The following is a 15,750-nucleotide window of genomic DNA, read 5'->3' on the forward strand; positions in this document are numbered from 1 at the left end:
GGTGCCGGTATCCATGGCAATGATGACCCCACAGATGATAACTCCTCAGCAGATGCAGCAGATCCTCTCTCCGCCTCAGCTCCAAGCTTTACTCCAACAGCAACAAGCCCTTATGCTGCAACAGGTAACACACACACACACACCGATACAGTCACCACGCACAGAACTTAAAACAATATTTGTAAATGTCTGGGCTGTTCAGACATGACATGCCCAAACAAACCACACAAAAGGTAAATTTTTCAATGCCAGTTGGTGCCAGTTTTATTGGCTAATCAAAATATTACTGTACACTATTGCTATATCATGTCCTCTAAAACTGTGCTGCAGGGACATGTTTTGCAAAACATGACATCATAGCTTTCATGGAGTTTTCATGAAGTTTCTTAGTTGTCTTGATTATGGAGATGGACATGTTCTGTAAGTGCGCATGTGTTTTTTAAACACAAAGACATTATTTGGTTTATTATTTGGTCAGTGATGATTTTAGGCTAAACAAATTAATTCAATATTTAGTTATTTAAAAAAAAAATTATTATAAGAAATATATGAGGCTGTTTCCCACAGATAATGATATTTAGTTTAAAAACAAAAACAGTCATATTGTGAGAGATAAAAATCACTACTATTAGAAAGTTACTATTGTGAGATAGCAGAAACTGAGAAATACAGTCACAGTTGTGAGAAATAGTTTCATTTATAAGAATAATGTTGTAATTCTAACAAATCATGCTTACCAAGGCTGAATTTATTCGATCAGTAGTGTTTCCTGTTTCTATTCAGTCATTCTAATATGCTGATTTGGTGCTCAAAAGCATTTTTTATTATCAGTGTTTACTTTTTATTGTTTATTTTTGAGGAAACTGGTGCATTTTTTTAATGATTCTTTGATCAATGAAAAGTTAAAAAGAACAGAATTTATTTTAAATAGATTTTTTTTGTAACAATGACTTGATTAATTTAATGCATCTTTACTGAATACAGAATGGTCATTTATAAATTCACATTTATGACAAGTAAAGTTAAAATTATGAAGAAAAATAGTTAAAGTCATACAAAGTCGCTTCTACACAAAAACTTAACGTTAAGTGAAAAATATCAAGTTGGCACCAAGAGGTATTAAAACAAGCATTCTAAACCTCCTCGAATATATAGAGAACTCAGACATAAACACAAATGTTTTGTCCCATACTTCCATAAGAAAACTTCTTCCCTCCCGTCCGGCCTCTTAACTGCTCAAGCCATACGTTTAATAGGAGAATCCGGCCAGCTTGACGGAACATCCTTCAGCTGTTGCCAGTGCTTTTATAGAGAGCCGTCGGATGGCACAGTAAATGCACATTCATGTGTGATCCCCGTTAATAGGCCCTGAATGTAGATGTCACAGTGTGTAATGTAATCTCGTTTTGTGTAACTTTGATTGCATGCTCAGAATGATATCTTCCCCGGCTTTGATGTTACTTGGCTCTGGCATTTATAAGCAGCATTTACTAGCGTACCAGTGTCGACGACGCCTCCTTTGGCTGGTGTCGCTACACGTAGACACGCCAGCGGTCAGAGAGCGCTTATGTTAGAGTGAGGACAATGTTTCTCACCCAGCTGCTGAGCCAGACTTCTCCGTATCTCTTCCCACCTCTCTCTCTCTCTCTCTCTCTCTCTCTCTCTCTCTCTCTCTCTCTCTCTCTCTCTCTCTCTCTCTCTCTCTCTCTTTCTTTCTTTGTTTATAAGTTGCATGGCCTCTGCTATCTCGCTGCGATATCGCCTGGAGGCCAGAGGTGTGGCCCCTGAGCAGACATGAAGAAACAAACAACCCCGTTTCTCTCACGTCTCTCAAATATTTATCACCGTCCCAAAACTCGCAACCCTCGACCTTTTCACACACTTCTCAGGCAGAAATCAGGTCAGGCACCTCTCTCCGAAACCTCTTTGATTAAGAACGTATGATTATTTTTCAGAACTACAAGAGGAAAAAAAGAGTTTTCTGTTACATAAATGATCTTGACAGAGCAGAATTGATTTACAGTAGTAGTAAGGAGGAGGAGGTTGCTTTAGGCGAGTGTAAATTGCACCAAGCAGATCTGAAAAATTTATCAAAAGTCGCTCGCTCGCAGAAATCAAAATTCAGCTGTTTGAGAAAGAAACTTAGCACTTTTGTCCCCCTCCCCCCGCTTTATTTCTCTCTTTTTTTTATTCTATATTTAACGAGGATATTGAAATTGAAATAGTTACCGTTCATGGTCCGTTTTACATCTCCAGTAAAAGCCAGTGGGTTTAATGGTTCGCAGTGGTGATGAACCACGTGAGAAGTGGCTTTTAATGCTCACTCTCTCGCACACGGCAAATGGAGCAATCAGAAAGCCTGCCAACACACACATACAGCAATCCGTCCCTGATCTCATCCCAGTGTGTGTGGGAGAACGAGTGGGCTTTGTATTTTTCTGCATGTGAATACCCTTATAAATATGATTTTACATACAAAGATGGAGCGAACGCAGGAAAGAGAGAGCAAGTACATGTTTGTGTATGCGTGTGCGCTTATGCATGTGTGAGTTAACCTTTACATCCTTCCAACCCTTAATTATAGCCCAGCTGATATATTTTTCCTTTTTTATCCCCTCTCTGTGCTGTTAAGTAAAACCAAGGTCACAATAATGGGAATCTAAGGTGAATGCCTTTCAAGGCGTGCAGTTAACGTGAAAAGGGCCCACTGAATCAAATCATTAAAAAACCCTTAATTATTCTTTAATTATTCCTGCAACTATTCAGCTTCATATTGGCATGAATTAAAGGGGTAATGAGTGGGCGAGAGGCAGCGGGGCCAGTCGGGTGGCAGCGAGGCGTGGAGGAAAGTTTAAACCGAGAGACGGGCGACATATTGCAATCCAAATGCCTCTAGTGTGGTAAATGGAGTTTCCCTTCACACCTTACGGCTCGCTGACTTTCTCTGTTGGAAATGGCCGTGGCTCGGCATCACAGACGCGAGGTAGCTCACCTTCAATATCCCGTAGAGCAGCATGGCGACAGGTAGTAAAAAAGGACGCAGTGGTGTGAGATGGATTTTGTAGAGGGCAAAGAGTGTTTTAGTGTTGCTCGGTAGAACCACTCGCCTGGTAAAAACAGTGGGATATGAGCGCGAGTTCAAGGCTCGTTTAAGACCAAAGAGTTTTGTACACTCGGGTTGGTCCAAGAAAAGTTTTCTGAGGACAGACACCCAATCAAATGAGAGTTTTCTGTCATTCTGTCAGCAACATAGCTTGGAATGGTTGAACATCAGGCTTGTTGGTAGTTTGACCTGGGACAGGGCCATCGCCAGAAGATATTTAATGGGGAGATATTGAGTCACAAAAGCTCTTCAGTTCCACCAAACACACAATAATAATATAAACAATACCAAATAGCAATAAAAATATGTACGATGCATGAAGTTTACTTAAAGACACCATTAAAATAGTTGAAGGCAACGGCTCTCTGGGTGATAGTCATTTATAAATATAATTATATTTTTTTTAAAGTTCTGTTTGGGGAATGATGCATTAGTAGAAATAGTTCACTTATAAATGAAAGTTATGTCATCATTTACTCACCTTCAAGTTGTTTCAAACCTGTATGAATTTATTTCTTCTGTTGAACACAAAAGAAGATATTTTGAAGAATGTCAGTAACCAAACAGTTGATGTACCCCATTGACTTCCATGGTATTTTTTTTTCCTTTTATGGATGTCAATGCGGCCCATAACTTGCCTTTTTTCACATCTCAAGTTAAACATTTTTGGTTAAATGGTGAAAATAATGGTTTTAAAATGTCCTGCATTGTCAAATTATTTTTTTAAGTACAACTATTCCAGTTAGTCTTATTTTAATTAATTTGAGGTAAAAAAAAAAAAAGCTACATGGATGATAATTATTAAATAATTTGTTTAGAGAAATTGTTCATGAGCATGACACTCAAAATATTAAAAGTACACAAAGTATTTTGTCACGTCTTTCTTTTTAAGTTGTTATTTGGGATGTAATCCACTATTGAGTGCCTCATTCCTTAAGTGTAAGCCTGCATTACATCTGTAAACATTATATGTGATAAGGAGTTAATGAGGGTATCATTATTCTACTTTTCGCCAGCAGCTGTAGCCACCGTCCCCCAGGCACTCCTCCACTGCCCCTGTGTGTCCAAGGGCCTCCGTGCTCTGCTCTTTCGGTCAACATGTACTTCCATGTCAGATAGGTCATCCATGCAAAGCTGAGATTTTAATCTTAATAGGCTTTCCTGGGTAAATTAATAATCTGAAAGTAAAACAAACAGCGGTGGGTCTGCGGTGGCCACTGCGGTTAGCCAGAGCTACGGTTGGAGATGTGTAATGACAGTGTTAGTGGGTGCAAGCCAGTCTCACTTAGAGCTCTGTAAAAGAGTAGCTAGTTGAAACTAGCAGCTAGTTCAAACAGGCGAAAGTAAACATGCTAGCGTAACAGGAAGCCTCTCTCATGTTTAATATTTTTTTTCTACTTCGAATGCAGGAAATGAGAGAGTATTATTTTGAGTGTATTATTTTAAATATTTGGGCAGTGTAAACCTCACACATATACAGTTTCTTCTTGTTTTTACTCTTTTGAAAATTATTTCCAGGTTTTCAAGTGAGCATCAAAGGCACGTTACTTAAAACTTTCATGACATTTCTGATTATCTGAATGAGCGTTAACTACAATAACGTTCATTCAGACAGTTAGAAACGTGATTAAACTTTGCACAATATTATATATCTTCAATAGACCCTCGGTTAACAAGTTTCGATCAGACAACGCTAAGTATGAAGAATAATAATAGTTATGTTTGCTTTAGCAACTAATAAAAACACTTCCCACATCCTGAAGTTTTCACAGAATTAGTAATTGATCATTGTAAATGATTAATCCTATCTCGCTGTTCTGCCCTCACACACCTGTTTCTTGTTTTTGTCTAATAACCTTCATTGTTCTGGAGAATGAAACATACCCCTAACCCTACTATGCACACTTAAAATCATTGACTTCCACATGCCTCTGTCTGTTCCCAAAGCTTTTAATCAGAGCAAGGTGTGCCATGGTAAGGTGTTTCACAGTGATAAAGCACATACAGGTCTATGTTTACCTGTGTAGAAGAGATAGAGACTCATTCAGCTGAGCACTGAATAAGTAACCAGTGTGTAAACACCTTTCATGTGCTTTATTAACTACATAAAACCCTCACGCAAGCAAACAGAACCATAAAAACATCTAAAAGGTGATTTTTCCATTTGACAATGGCAGGATTTTGTGTTTAATAAACTTTCCTGGACATAATTAATGGATAGTAGCAGGAATAGTGTAGGAATCAGGCAGGTGTCTGTATTTCAGATCTCTCAGATGCTTAAGGCGTAAATTGGCTTTTTATGCTGATCTCTGGCTGGTTTCTACCACCTGTGTTTTAATCATAACTGTATTTCAGGATGTAACAAAAACTGCTCTGAGATTAGAAGCGAAGGGCAAATTTTACCAGCCCTTTCCGAGACAGGTGTTGTGTGTTTTAGTTCAGTCAATCATAAATAAGGAAGCCTGTCTCAACACTGTCAGGTTTTCCACGCCAAGAGAAGGATGGACAGATGATTTACAGGACACATGCATACACAGCCTGCCAGGTGTTTAAGCTGCCTTTTAAAGGAATGCTGAAAAAAGAAGAATATGTCTTATTATGGAGGCACTTTAGCCCTTAAGCAAGAAGCTGATCTTGTTTTATCCTGTTTTCATTTTTTTGATGCCTTTAGACATATGCGACTCCTTGCACCCAGCTACCTCATCCTAGAAACACAGTGTTATGCGACTCATTTGATAGCACCACATTTTCCAGTGTAAGCAGATGAACAGGACAGTTTTGGTGCAGCCTATTGTGCCATGGTGTCTCTTTACATGAGAAGTACTGATGTTTTGTTAGTGCTTCTTTTTTTTCTACATATTTGTGCTATGTCCTTGCAACATTTTTTTTCCCACCAAAAAATGGTTTTAAATGTCCTTGTTTTAGTAAAATATTTAAACATCCACAAAACAACAACAAAAAAATATAACAAAATAAATTGACAAGCTTTGCAAAATACCATAAAATATTATGAATAGTTTTCAGAAAATATATCTTGAATTAAGAATATTTTAAGCATAAATTAAATAATTTAGTTTGATTTATGCTTAAGCCAATATGGGGGAAATAAAATAAGATTTTAATTTTTTTTTCATTTATTTTATTTGTTATTCATTCATTTGTTAATTATGTTAGTTTATTTATAAATGTATTCATTCATTTATTATTAATATTATTATTATTATTATTTGTATTAGTTTTTTCTGTTACTTTATTTATTTTGTTGCAGCATAGTGTTAATTTTCTGTTAAATTAAAATCATTCTCTCTCTTTCTTTTTGTCTAGCTGCAGGAGTACTACAAGAAGCAACAGGAGCAGTTGCACCTCCAGCTCCTTACCCAGCAACAGCAAGCAGGGAAGCAGGCCAAAGAGGTGAGACACCCTTGCCCCTTCCCTCTGTAGTGCACTTCACAGTGTACTTCACCTACATAGCACCCTAGATGAGCATCCTCAAGAAGGCTGACGCATCATTTGTCACACAGCAGAGGCCAGTTCCTCTTGAAAGCCAGAAATGAACTCTTCGAAAATAACTGTATTCTCATATGTGAGACGATTGCATGACTGATTGTGTGCTGCACTGAGCGGCACAGACCTTTATAAAGGCTCTGTAATCACTGAGCATTACATGAAATCCTCAGTAGGAAAACAGACGAATGTTTTTTTCCCCCTCCTCTGTCAAGCACTCAATTGCATTTTGTGTATCAAGTGATTCAAAAATGCGGATTAAGACATTTGGGGAATATGGATTTTCATTTCACTGTCATTGACCAAAGTCATGCTCCAAACCTTACCATGGGCTTCCCTGCTAATACTCGTTAAGTATTAATTTACAAGTCGCCGCTTGCTAAGCCTAGTGGAAAATCCCTACTACAACCCACTATGGTGGAGTCGACGAGTTTCTTTAATTGTCAATTAAGGCACTGGAGAAGTAGAAGGACCTGATGTGGGTAATGAAGGTGAGGGGGAATCATGTTGGATCACTGAGGATAAGACTGCAGCACAACAAAGGCGAGGGCATAATCACCCGTCTGCGCACTGCGGGAGAGGAAATCTGCGCTAATCTGGTGGTCAAATGAAATACAAACTTTTTGCGGCCTGTGTGTTAGGGGCGGGAGCTATATCTGATACAACTTAATCAAGGAGTTTATGCGATGGCTTAATGAACAAACGGCTTAGTGGAGAGATTAGCGCATGGCTGCTTGAACAGTTGCTAGCAACATGCAGGTTACCAAAGCTTGTGTAGCTTAGTCTAGTTAGTCTTCCAGCCTCTAAAACTGGTGTGTAAAAATTGTTTAACTGGTTTTACAACCTGCCTATCTGAAAACAGCAGAGATTAGCACATATCTGCCAGCACAGTTGCTCAAAAGATGCAGGTTGTGGTACCATGTGTTGATGAATGGTGACCAGCAGTGGATTAAGGGTTTAGTCTTTAAAATGGCATAGATTGTCTCCAAGCCTGACTAAGGTGTTTTTTGGCTGGTTTGACTAGCCTCCCTGGTGACATTTCAGCTGAAAAGTGTCCAAAAACCATCATAATAGAGAAAACAACACCCTAACCAGCTTGACCATGTTAGGAGACTGGCTTAAATGAGAAAATAATCTACAGTCTCAGTTGTATCTATGGTCGCAGCTAACAACTCCACCACAAATAGCAAATAGGACAAATCCCATCTAAGCTGCATAGGGTTGAGGGTGGTTTGCAGTCCTCTGTATGTGTGACTGAGAGGATCAAATAATGAATGAGCTCTTGACTTCATAGCAGGTGAGAGACTGAGGTGGGGGAGGATGCTAAGGCCGTGGTCGACAGGGATTAAGACCCGTTAGATATGCCCCTAGACAATATAGTGACTGATAGAGCAAATACGTGGCAAATTCACAAGGTGCCCGAAACACACACACTCTTCAAATGAGACCAGTATCCTGACATTTTCCACAGATAGCCAAGGAACGTGACTGAGACAGAAGAGAAAAAAAGAAAAGAAAAAATGATTGAAAAGTGAGAGGGAGGGGAAAGGTATAAAAAATCATGACTAACCTTATTCAAGGCCTCAGGAGTTTTTCAGACATTTTCCCTTATTAAATATTAGAGCTAGGGAGATGGTGTGCTCTCTGAGTAGGGAAATTAAATCGGGAGGGCAGTGGTCAGCTCCTCTTCCCCGTGGATCAGCTCACGTTTGTTCAGGGCCCCTTTAGTCGGCCTGAAATTTGGCACAATGCAACTACTCAAATGTAGACGAGAATGCTTGGCCAACATGCTGCAGTCCAGTCGTACATACTGAGCGTGTTCTTTTTTTTTTATTGTCTCTGTAAGAAACCGATGTACTCCTTACTGCTACCCCACCACACAATTTTATTAGGTTGGAATTCTACTATACCGCCACAGATATTTTTATATAGCATGTTAAAATTGTCTCTTTTTGAGGGTGAGCAAAAACACACTGTTTTTGTGTCTGTCCCTTTAAATGCAAATGAGCTGCTGCTCCCGGTACAGAGGGTGGAGCTTCAACAGCTTGTGTCCTTTTACTTTTACCCTTTAAATTTTAGGGTTAGTGATGACACTAACCCGGGAGGAAGCTTGTGTAGTCCCTACCAGCCGTTTGTTGTAGTCTAAGGTTGTTGTCGTTGTTTTTTTACAGGCACAGTCAGGCCGGTTCAAATTATTATCTGCCCTGCTAAAATGCACAAAGTTGTTGTTTTAATTGATTTTGACCTATGTAACCTTGTAAACAGTGCTTTAAGATTTACAGTTAGGTCTAACAGGTAGGAAATATAAAAACATTGAATAATCAAACACTGCCTTCATTGCATATATTACCCAGCAACAGCAAGCAGGGAAGCAGGCCAAAGAGGTGAGACACCCCTGCCTCACAACTCTTTACATTTATTTAACACATTTTAACTAATTTAAAAGAGAATTTAATACGGCACTGACGAGCTGTCATTGTGCGCACGTTTCAGGTGTTTATGCAAAAAGAGCGGCTCACCATACAGATTTTAGTTCTTTTTTTGCGTCTTATCACGCTTGAATGGTTTAATAGCACCTGAATGAATAATAGGATTATAGAAGAAAAAAAACGGTAAATATTTTTACCGCGTTAAACTGATTTTTTTTTTAAATTTTGACACCCCTAATTTGATTATTTTATTTATGAATTAATTAAATTATATATATATATTTATGAATTAATTAAATTATATATTATATATATATATATATATATATATATATAATACATAATTTAATTAATTCATAAATATATATATATATATATATATAATTTAATTAATTCATAAATAAAATAATCAAATTAGGGGTATTTATGTAAATTACATATTTATTTTAACTGTTAAATGCATGCTGTCTGAATTATTACAGCAAGGAAAATCGGATATAATCATATTGGATTAGGCCATGTTTAAGGATTCTTGTGTGCGTGTGTTTTGTCTGGCATGTAGTGGTGTTCCCCTGGGGACGAGTGCACTGACAGCACTGGACTAAGAGTAAAGCAGTCAGGCGTGAGGAGACGAAAGAAGATAGAAAGACAAGAACGTGTGGTGTTGTTTCTCATCCCTCTAGCCCTCTTTTAAAGCCCTTCTTCCTCTGAAAAATACCGTTCCATGTGCTGCCATGCTGTTGGTTCAACTGGCACAGGAAACTGACCCCTGAAACCATGAAACAAACTGTATCTGGCCATAATACCACCACATACATTTTGTCATCAAAATATTATATTTTCCTTTCATTCGTCATTAGTAGCATCATATTTCAACGATCATGGCCTGTTTATATAATATGTGATTGAAATCGGGAACTCATATTCAGGGCTTTGTTTTTGTAAAGCAGCTGAAGCTGGAGAGATGACACTTTATGCTCTTCCTTCAGTAAAAGATGCTTTAATTGCAGCCCATATCACTGCCAGTCAATACAAGCAGGTTAAGAGGTGAGATGGAAAGATAGAAAAGCAGGAGAGATGGTTGCCACACACATTTTTGCATCAATCCAGACTTTTGCTCTTTTTCTGGGTTTTTTTTATATATATATATATATATATATATATATATATATATTTTGTTTTATTGTTTCACCCCGCTCTCTCTCTCTATCTCCCTCTCAGTTTGACGGTTGAGCTGTGGAGTCACCCTGGAGTCAGCCTAATGAAGTAGTGCTGTCAGTCGGGCCTGGCGTGCCCAAACTCTGTTTGATGTGCTCATAAATCAAGCTGACAGGCCTGTTACTTCGCTAGCTTTAGCCACTCAACTGCATCTAATGTAAACAGCGTGCAGACACAATGTGTTAAAGAACTTGAACTGTGTCCCATGAGACCGGAACAGGGAGAGAAATAGAAAGGAGAGGAGACGGGGATGAAGAGGAGGAGGAAGAGAGAGGGATAGACATGCTTAATATTGGCATTAGCTCACATCTTCGGTTGTGTGTTTGTTAGTTGAATGTTCTTTGTTCACACTTTTATCACATCTTTCAGTCTCAAAGTTAGGGGGGAGAACAGGTGCGTGCGTCTCTCCATAGAGAGTTGGGGCCAGACTAAAAAAGAAGTTAAGACATTTTTAGAAAAAGTCTACAAAGTTCGTAAGTGCTATTCTTGAAAATTACTTAAGATGTTCTCAAATATTTTCTTTGTTTGTGTGTATGGGTGCGCTTATATGTGCTGAACGTTGCAGAAAATTAGGTGTAATTATAAAATAAAAAATTAGGTACCTATTTGAGGCAATTTTGTAATGTTGTTGCTCAATTTCGAAATTCGTCAGAAAGCAAATATTCATATCGCACATAATCATGACAGATCATTGCTTATAAAGAGTTTAATTATTCTCAGTTAGCTTAGCTTAGCAACATGTTAATGTAAGTCTATTGAAATCAATTGTGAGTTGATTGCTGATAAGTTGATTATATGCTGCCTATTCCAAATCATTCACTTATGAGGATTTGATTTGCATATGTAGGGTGTACTGTAGGGAACAAAGTAGCTCAGTAAGTTTTGGAAAGGGCTTGTGTTTTCTCTCTTTGTTGATGTTGACCCATGTGGCCCTTTCCCATGAGGCCTTGTGCCTCGGGTCGTGGCCTCAAGCCACTTCTCTGACAGTGAGATTAAGAAACCACCTTTAATTATTTTCCTTTTTTATTTTCCTTCCCTCCTTCAACATATTTTTCTCTCTCCCCTCCACTTTTTTGTGCCGTTATCTTAAAGGAGATAAGGCCCATCTCTCATTGGGGGAACATCAAAAAGCGTGTTGCTGGAAACAGTGATTTGACTCAGGACGGTTCAGGAAGGAGGATATTTATCACCACGACACCAACTGACCTTATCGGATATATAGAAAAACAGGTACACTTCTGTTCAAAAGTTTAGGGTTTGTAAGATTTTTGTTTTTAATGTTTTAATGTAATGTTTTTGAAAGAAGTTTCATTGTGCTGCATTTATTTAATCAAAAATACAGTAAAAACTGTAACATTGAAAACTAATATTAATAACTAGTAATAACTATTTTCTATTTTAATATATTTTTTAAATATTTATTCCTCTGATGGCAAAGCTGAATTTTCAGCACTCATTACTTCTGTCTCCAGTATCACATGATCCTTAAGAAATCATTGAAATATGTTGATTTGTTGCTAAATAAATATTTAATCAAAGTTGGAAACTTTTTACTTTTTTAGGTATTTGTTGATGAATAGAAAGTAAGCTTTATTTGAAATATAAATCTTTTTTTAACATTATCAATGTCTTAATTATCACTTTTGATCAATACAATGCATCCTTTTTAAATAAAAGTATTAATTTCTTAAAAATGTTTTAAAATCGTACTTACCCCGAACTTTTGAACGGTAGTGTAATCCTGGCATCAACTCTCAAAGTCATCAGTTGAGTCAATGATGCTATGTTAGGTCACTTTAAACATCACTTTTAAAATGGTCATTTCCAGCCTTTTCTTCACCTTGGCACTTTTTCTGTTCTTTTTCACCTCTGGCTAAAGATCTGAAGTTTTTTTTTTTAATACGTTTAGGGCTAGTCTTGGAGTAGACTGTGCTTATGTCATAGATGATAAAACTGTTTCTCTTTTTTAAACGTCACCAGAAGTCAGCTGGAACAAAAATAAATCTCTTGAAAGCTGAACGATGACTATCCACACACATTGAGACCTGTTTATTAAACAGCGGAAGAGAGTTTTGGAGTCACGCTTCTCACGTTTCACAAAACACATTTCATGCATAGTGAAAAAATACCAAGCTTTATTGTAAAATGATAAACATCTGATGTCATGTAATCTGGAACTGTTCTTAACATTGCGCACAGATGTTGTTAGTCATTGTTTATTGCCGTGTTAATTGCAAGCCAACCACATGCTAACAGATTGCTACACGCAGGAATGAACAAGCGTGTTTGCAAGCTTGTCTTTGGTTGTCGGTCGAAGACCACATGGAACTGTCACACACAGATTAATGCGTTATCTCTTAATGCATGAGGCTTCACAATGCACTTCGACACTTTGAACCGAGCCTGTTGTCTGCTTGTTGTCTACCGCCACAGGATGTGCTTTGGTGATTGGCGGGGAAAATATCTCTATTCCAGGATATGTCCTATCTAAACATGTCCTGGACGAGGTTGAAGGCTTATAAAAACCAATGAATGTCTCCTCTTTCCCGCCCTCTCCATCCTGCAGCTCTCCAAGTCTCTTCCTCCCACTTTTCCCATCTCTTTGTTTTGTTGTTTGTTTAACATGCGCTCTCTCTCTCTCTCTCTCTCTCTCTCTCTCTCTCTCTCTCTCTCTCTCTCTCTCTCTCTCTCTCTCTCTCTCTCTCTCTCTCTCTCTCTCTCTCTCTCTCTCTCTCTCTCTCTCTCTCTCTCTCGTTCTCAGCAGCAGCAGTTGGGGAATAAACAGCTGGCTTTCCAACAGCAGTTGATCCAGATGCAACAACTACAGCAGCAACACATTCTAAATCTACAAAGACAGGGCCTGGTGAACCTACAAACGGGCCAAGGAGCAGTACCCATTCAGAGCCTGCAGCAAGGTACACATACCAATGCAATTACACAAAGTATCTGTTAAATAAGGCTCAGGCTTCACTGTTTTTCCAGCAATTGAGTTGGTTGTATTTCTGATACAGTACCATTATGACAAACTGCATCTGTTGAGTTTCAACAGACACTTTGCCATTCTTTGAGGCCAGATTCTAAAAAAGCAGTATTTTGTCTTGTTTTCCAGTTCAAATATCTAAAAATCCTTACGATGAATTTATGAGAATCAACACTGCATTAATTATTCAGACTTGTTTTCGTAGTTTGTGTCTTGTATATGTTTTTTTTGTTGGAATGCCAGATTTTCTTGTTTATACTTAAAGTAAAAATGTACTAGTGTAGTAAGACAAAATACACATATTCAAGATGAACATGAAAACAAGTCTTAATATTTTACACATTGTGGACATTTATTTTATGCCAAGGACTTTTTAGATATTCCAACTGAAAAACAAGTCAAAGAAAATAAACAAATTTTTTTTTTTTTTAATTAGGCTTTAGTTGAAAGAAAGAACGAACTAGTCAAAGGAACATGCCAAGTAGTATAAAGGCAGGTAATAATGTGTGTAGAAATGTATTTATACTACTACACATGCTGTATTTGTGTAGTATATGTAGTATGTGCACAATGTACTTCATCAATGGTCAAATCAACATATTATAAATCAACATATTTCATGTATATCACTAAAAATAGTTAAGTGTAATTAGTTCAGCATACTATTTTATAGTTTATTTTGCTGTGTTTTTTGCTTATAAGAAGAGTGTTGTGCTGCTTGGCAACATTATAAACGTCAGACTATTGAAATAAATTACACCTGCTATTTGTGTGACAAGGGAAGAATGTTCTTTATCGAATTTAGTACGTGCTATGAAAGGGAATTTGGGTGCAATCATTTTTTTGTCAGCTAGTTTTGTTGCAGATACTGACTCACTTGAACTAATGCATATCTTGTAAGGTAAAAAAAAACTCTTAGCTGGTCAATATTGACCGCAAAAATATGACTCCGTCTAGCCCCAGGGTGAGGTGCTACAACCTCAGGCCTCTCAACCCGGTGGTCTGTCTCTTTCACAGCTCTCCTCTTGTCCTCAACAGCCAGAAAAACACCACAGAACGTCTGATTCGCTCCTTTAGTGATGCCTATTAAATGAAAGTGGAGCTCTGGAGGAAATGCAGTGTGCTAAATAAATGCAGCATCTGTGTTCGTGCCCGTAGCCCAGGACCAGATGGCATTCTGAGGCTGAGGCCAGACCTGCGTCCGCCGCCCACTTATTCCTTAGTCAGCCTCCACCACACACACACACACATACACATATGCATGCTCTCAAATTGCCCCGCTACTACATGCTCAACCTTAAATGCTAATAAAGCGGGCTATAAAATGAATCCCTCATTCTTCTTCCTTCAAAATTTGGCAATGAGCTATCATCTCAATCTATTAGAGCGGGATGAAGCCCCCCGGAGACTAACTACAGCCATGTCCGTAGAGCCACATGTGAAGCTTGTTAACTTAATCAGCTCATAAAGAGATAAAAGCAAAGCTTGATTGTTGGTTTTGTGGAAGGCAGTCATTTGGATAATAGGTAAAATATGCCACAAAATTCACTGGGCTTTCTGCACAGGCTGGGAGGGGGCTTATGTGTGTGAGCGCATGTGAGTTTTACAAGCGCGTGCTTGCCCTACAGAAGGAAATGGAGGTTTTGAATCGGTTTTACATTTATTTTTCCATTTTTCCTCACTTTGTCAAAGGGTCCAACCAGAAATGGATCTTGACTGAAAACTGGCCACCATCCGCCGAAATTAGACGCATCAACTTTTACAGGTTCCACAGTGGCCATAACATTACAAGAGCCTCAACAGGACAGAACAAACAGGGAGCCGACTCCAGTTTCCATGCCGAAATCCCTGCCACTTTTGCCGATAGGGCCTCCAAAATGATCCCGGTCTTTTATTAGAGTGCTTGACTCTCATTCTCGCCCATTGCTCTTGACATCTCTGATTATTTCAGTCTTAAGAAAACAGAGACTCGTCATCCGGAATCCTGAGTGGGCCTACCACACACGCGCACACTCACACACACATATGCGCACTGCTGCTTTTAGGAAAAAAAGGAGAGGGAGAGAGCAAAGCAAGGAGTAAAGCAGAGGAAGGTTTGCAGATTGATGAAAATAATTTTTAGCGACAGCTGTAAACTTTTGGCTTTTGCATCTTTCTGGCGTAGACCCCAGCGCCCGCCTCCCATTCCCGTTGCTTATGTCATTGTTTCAAGGGGTCTGAAGAACAATAAACTCTGGGCTCTTGGAATCCCTTCAACAAATCCTGCGACAGAACAGAATCATGGAATTTCCCCACAATCCCTCTCTGAAAAGAAGCCCTCCATTATGACTGGCCAGCCAACCATGCGCATTCTTCTGGCTAGTCATGCTTGGCCGTAGCTGCTGCTGAAAAGGATTTGTTCTCTGATCCATGGGTGGCGCCAACCGTTGTTGTTGTTTTCGTGTTTGTTTGGCGTGTCCAGTCATTCCCTTAGAAAGGCTAGAGTTTCAAACCCAAGTGACTCACTGCATTAGACA

General features: G+C 38.6%; 1 protein-coding gene across 10 annotated transcripts in view; it reads left to right on the forward strand.

Annotated features, from left to right (window-relative positions):
- foxp4 (forkhead box P4) overlaps positions 1–15,750 on the forward strand; it is a 306,386-nt gene that overhangs the window by 255,028 nt on the left and 35,608 nt on the right. For 4 of the 10 annotated variants that reach the window (XM_077203306.1, XM_077203302.1, XM_077203305.1 and 1 more), the window contains 3 exons: positions 2–124; positions 6,428–6,514; positions 13,016–13,169. In XM_077203306.1, the coding sequence (XP_077059421.1) occupies positions 2–124; positions 6,428–6,514; positions 13,016–13,169 (364 nt within the window). Of the gene's footprint in view, position 1; positions 125–6,427; positions 6,515–11,346; positions 11,485–13,015; positions 13,170–15,750 lie in introns of all 10 variants that reach the window. The other 6 variants (XM_077203301.1, XM_077203303.1, XM_077203299.1 and 3 more) reach the window with 3 other exon arrangements.

Source organism: Siphateles boraxobius, unplaced genomic scaffold (assembly GCF_051911475.1).
Source record: "Siphateles boraxobius isolate OS27281-9 unplaced genomic scaffold, OSU_SipBor_1 5, whole genome shotgun sequence".
NCBI classification, from domain to species: Eukaryota; Metazoa; Chordata; class Actinopteri; order Cypriniformes; family Leuciscidae; genus Siphateles; species Siphateles boraxobius.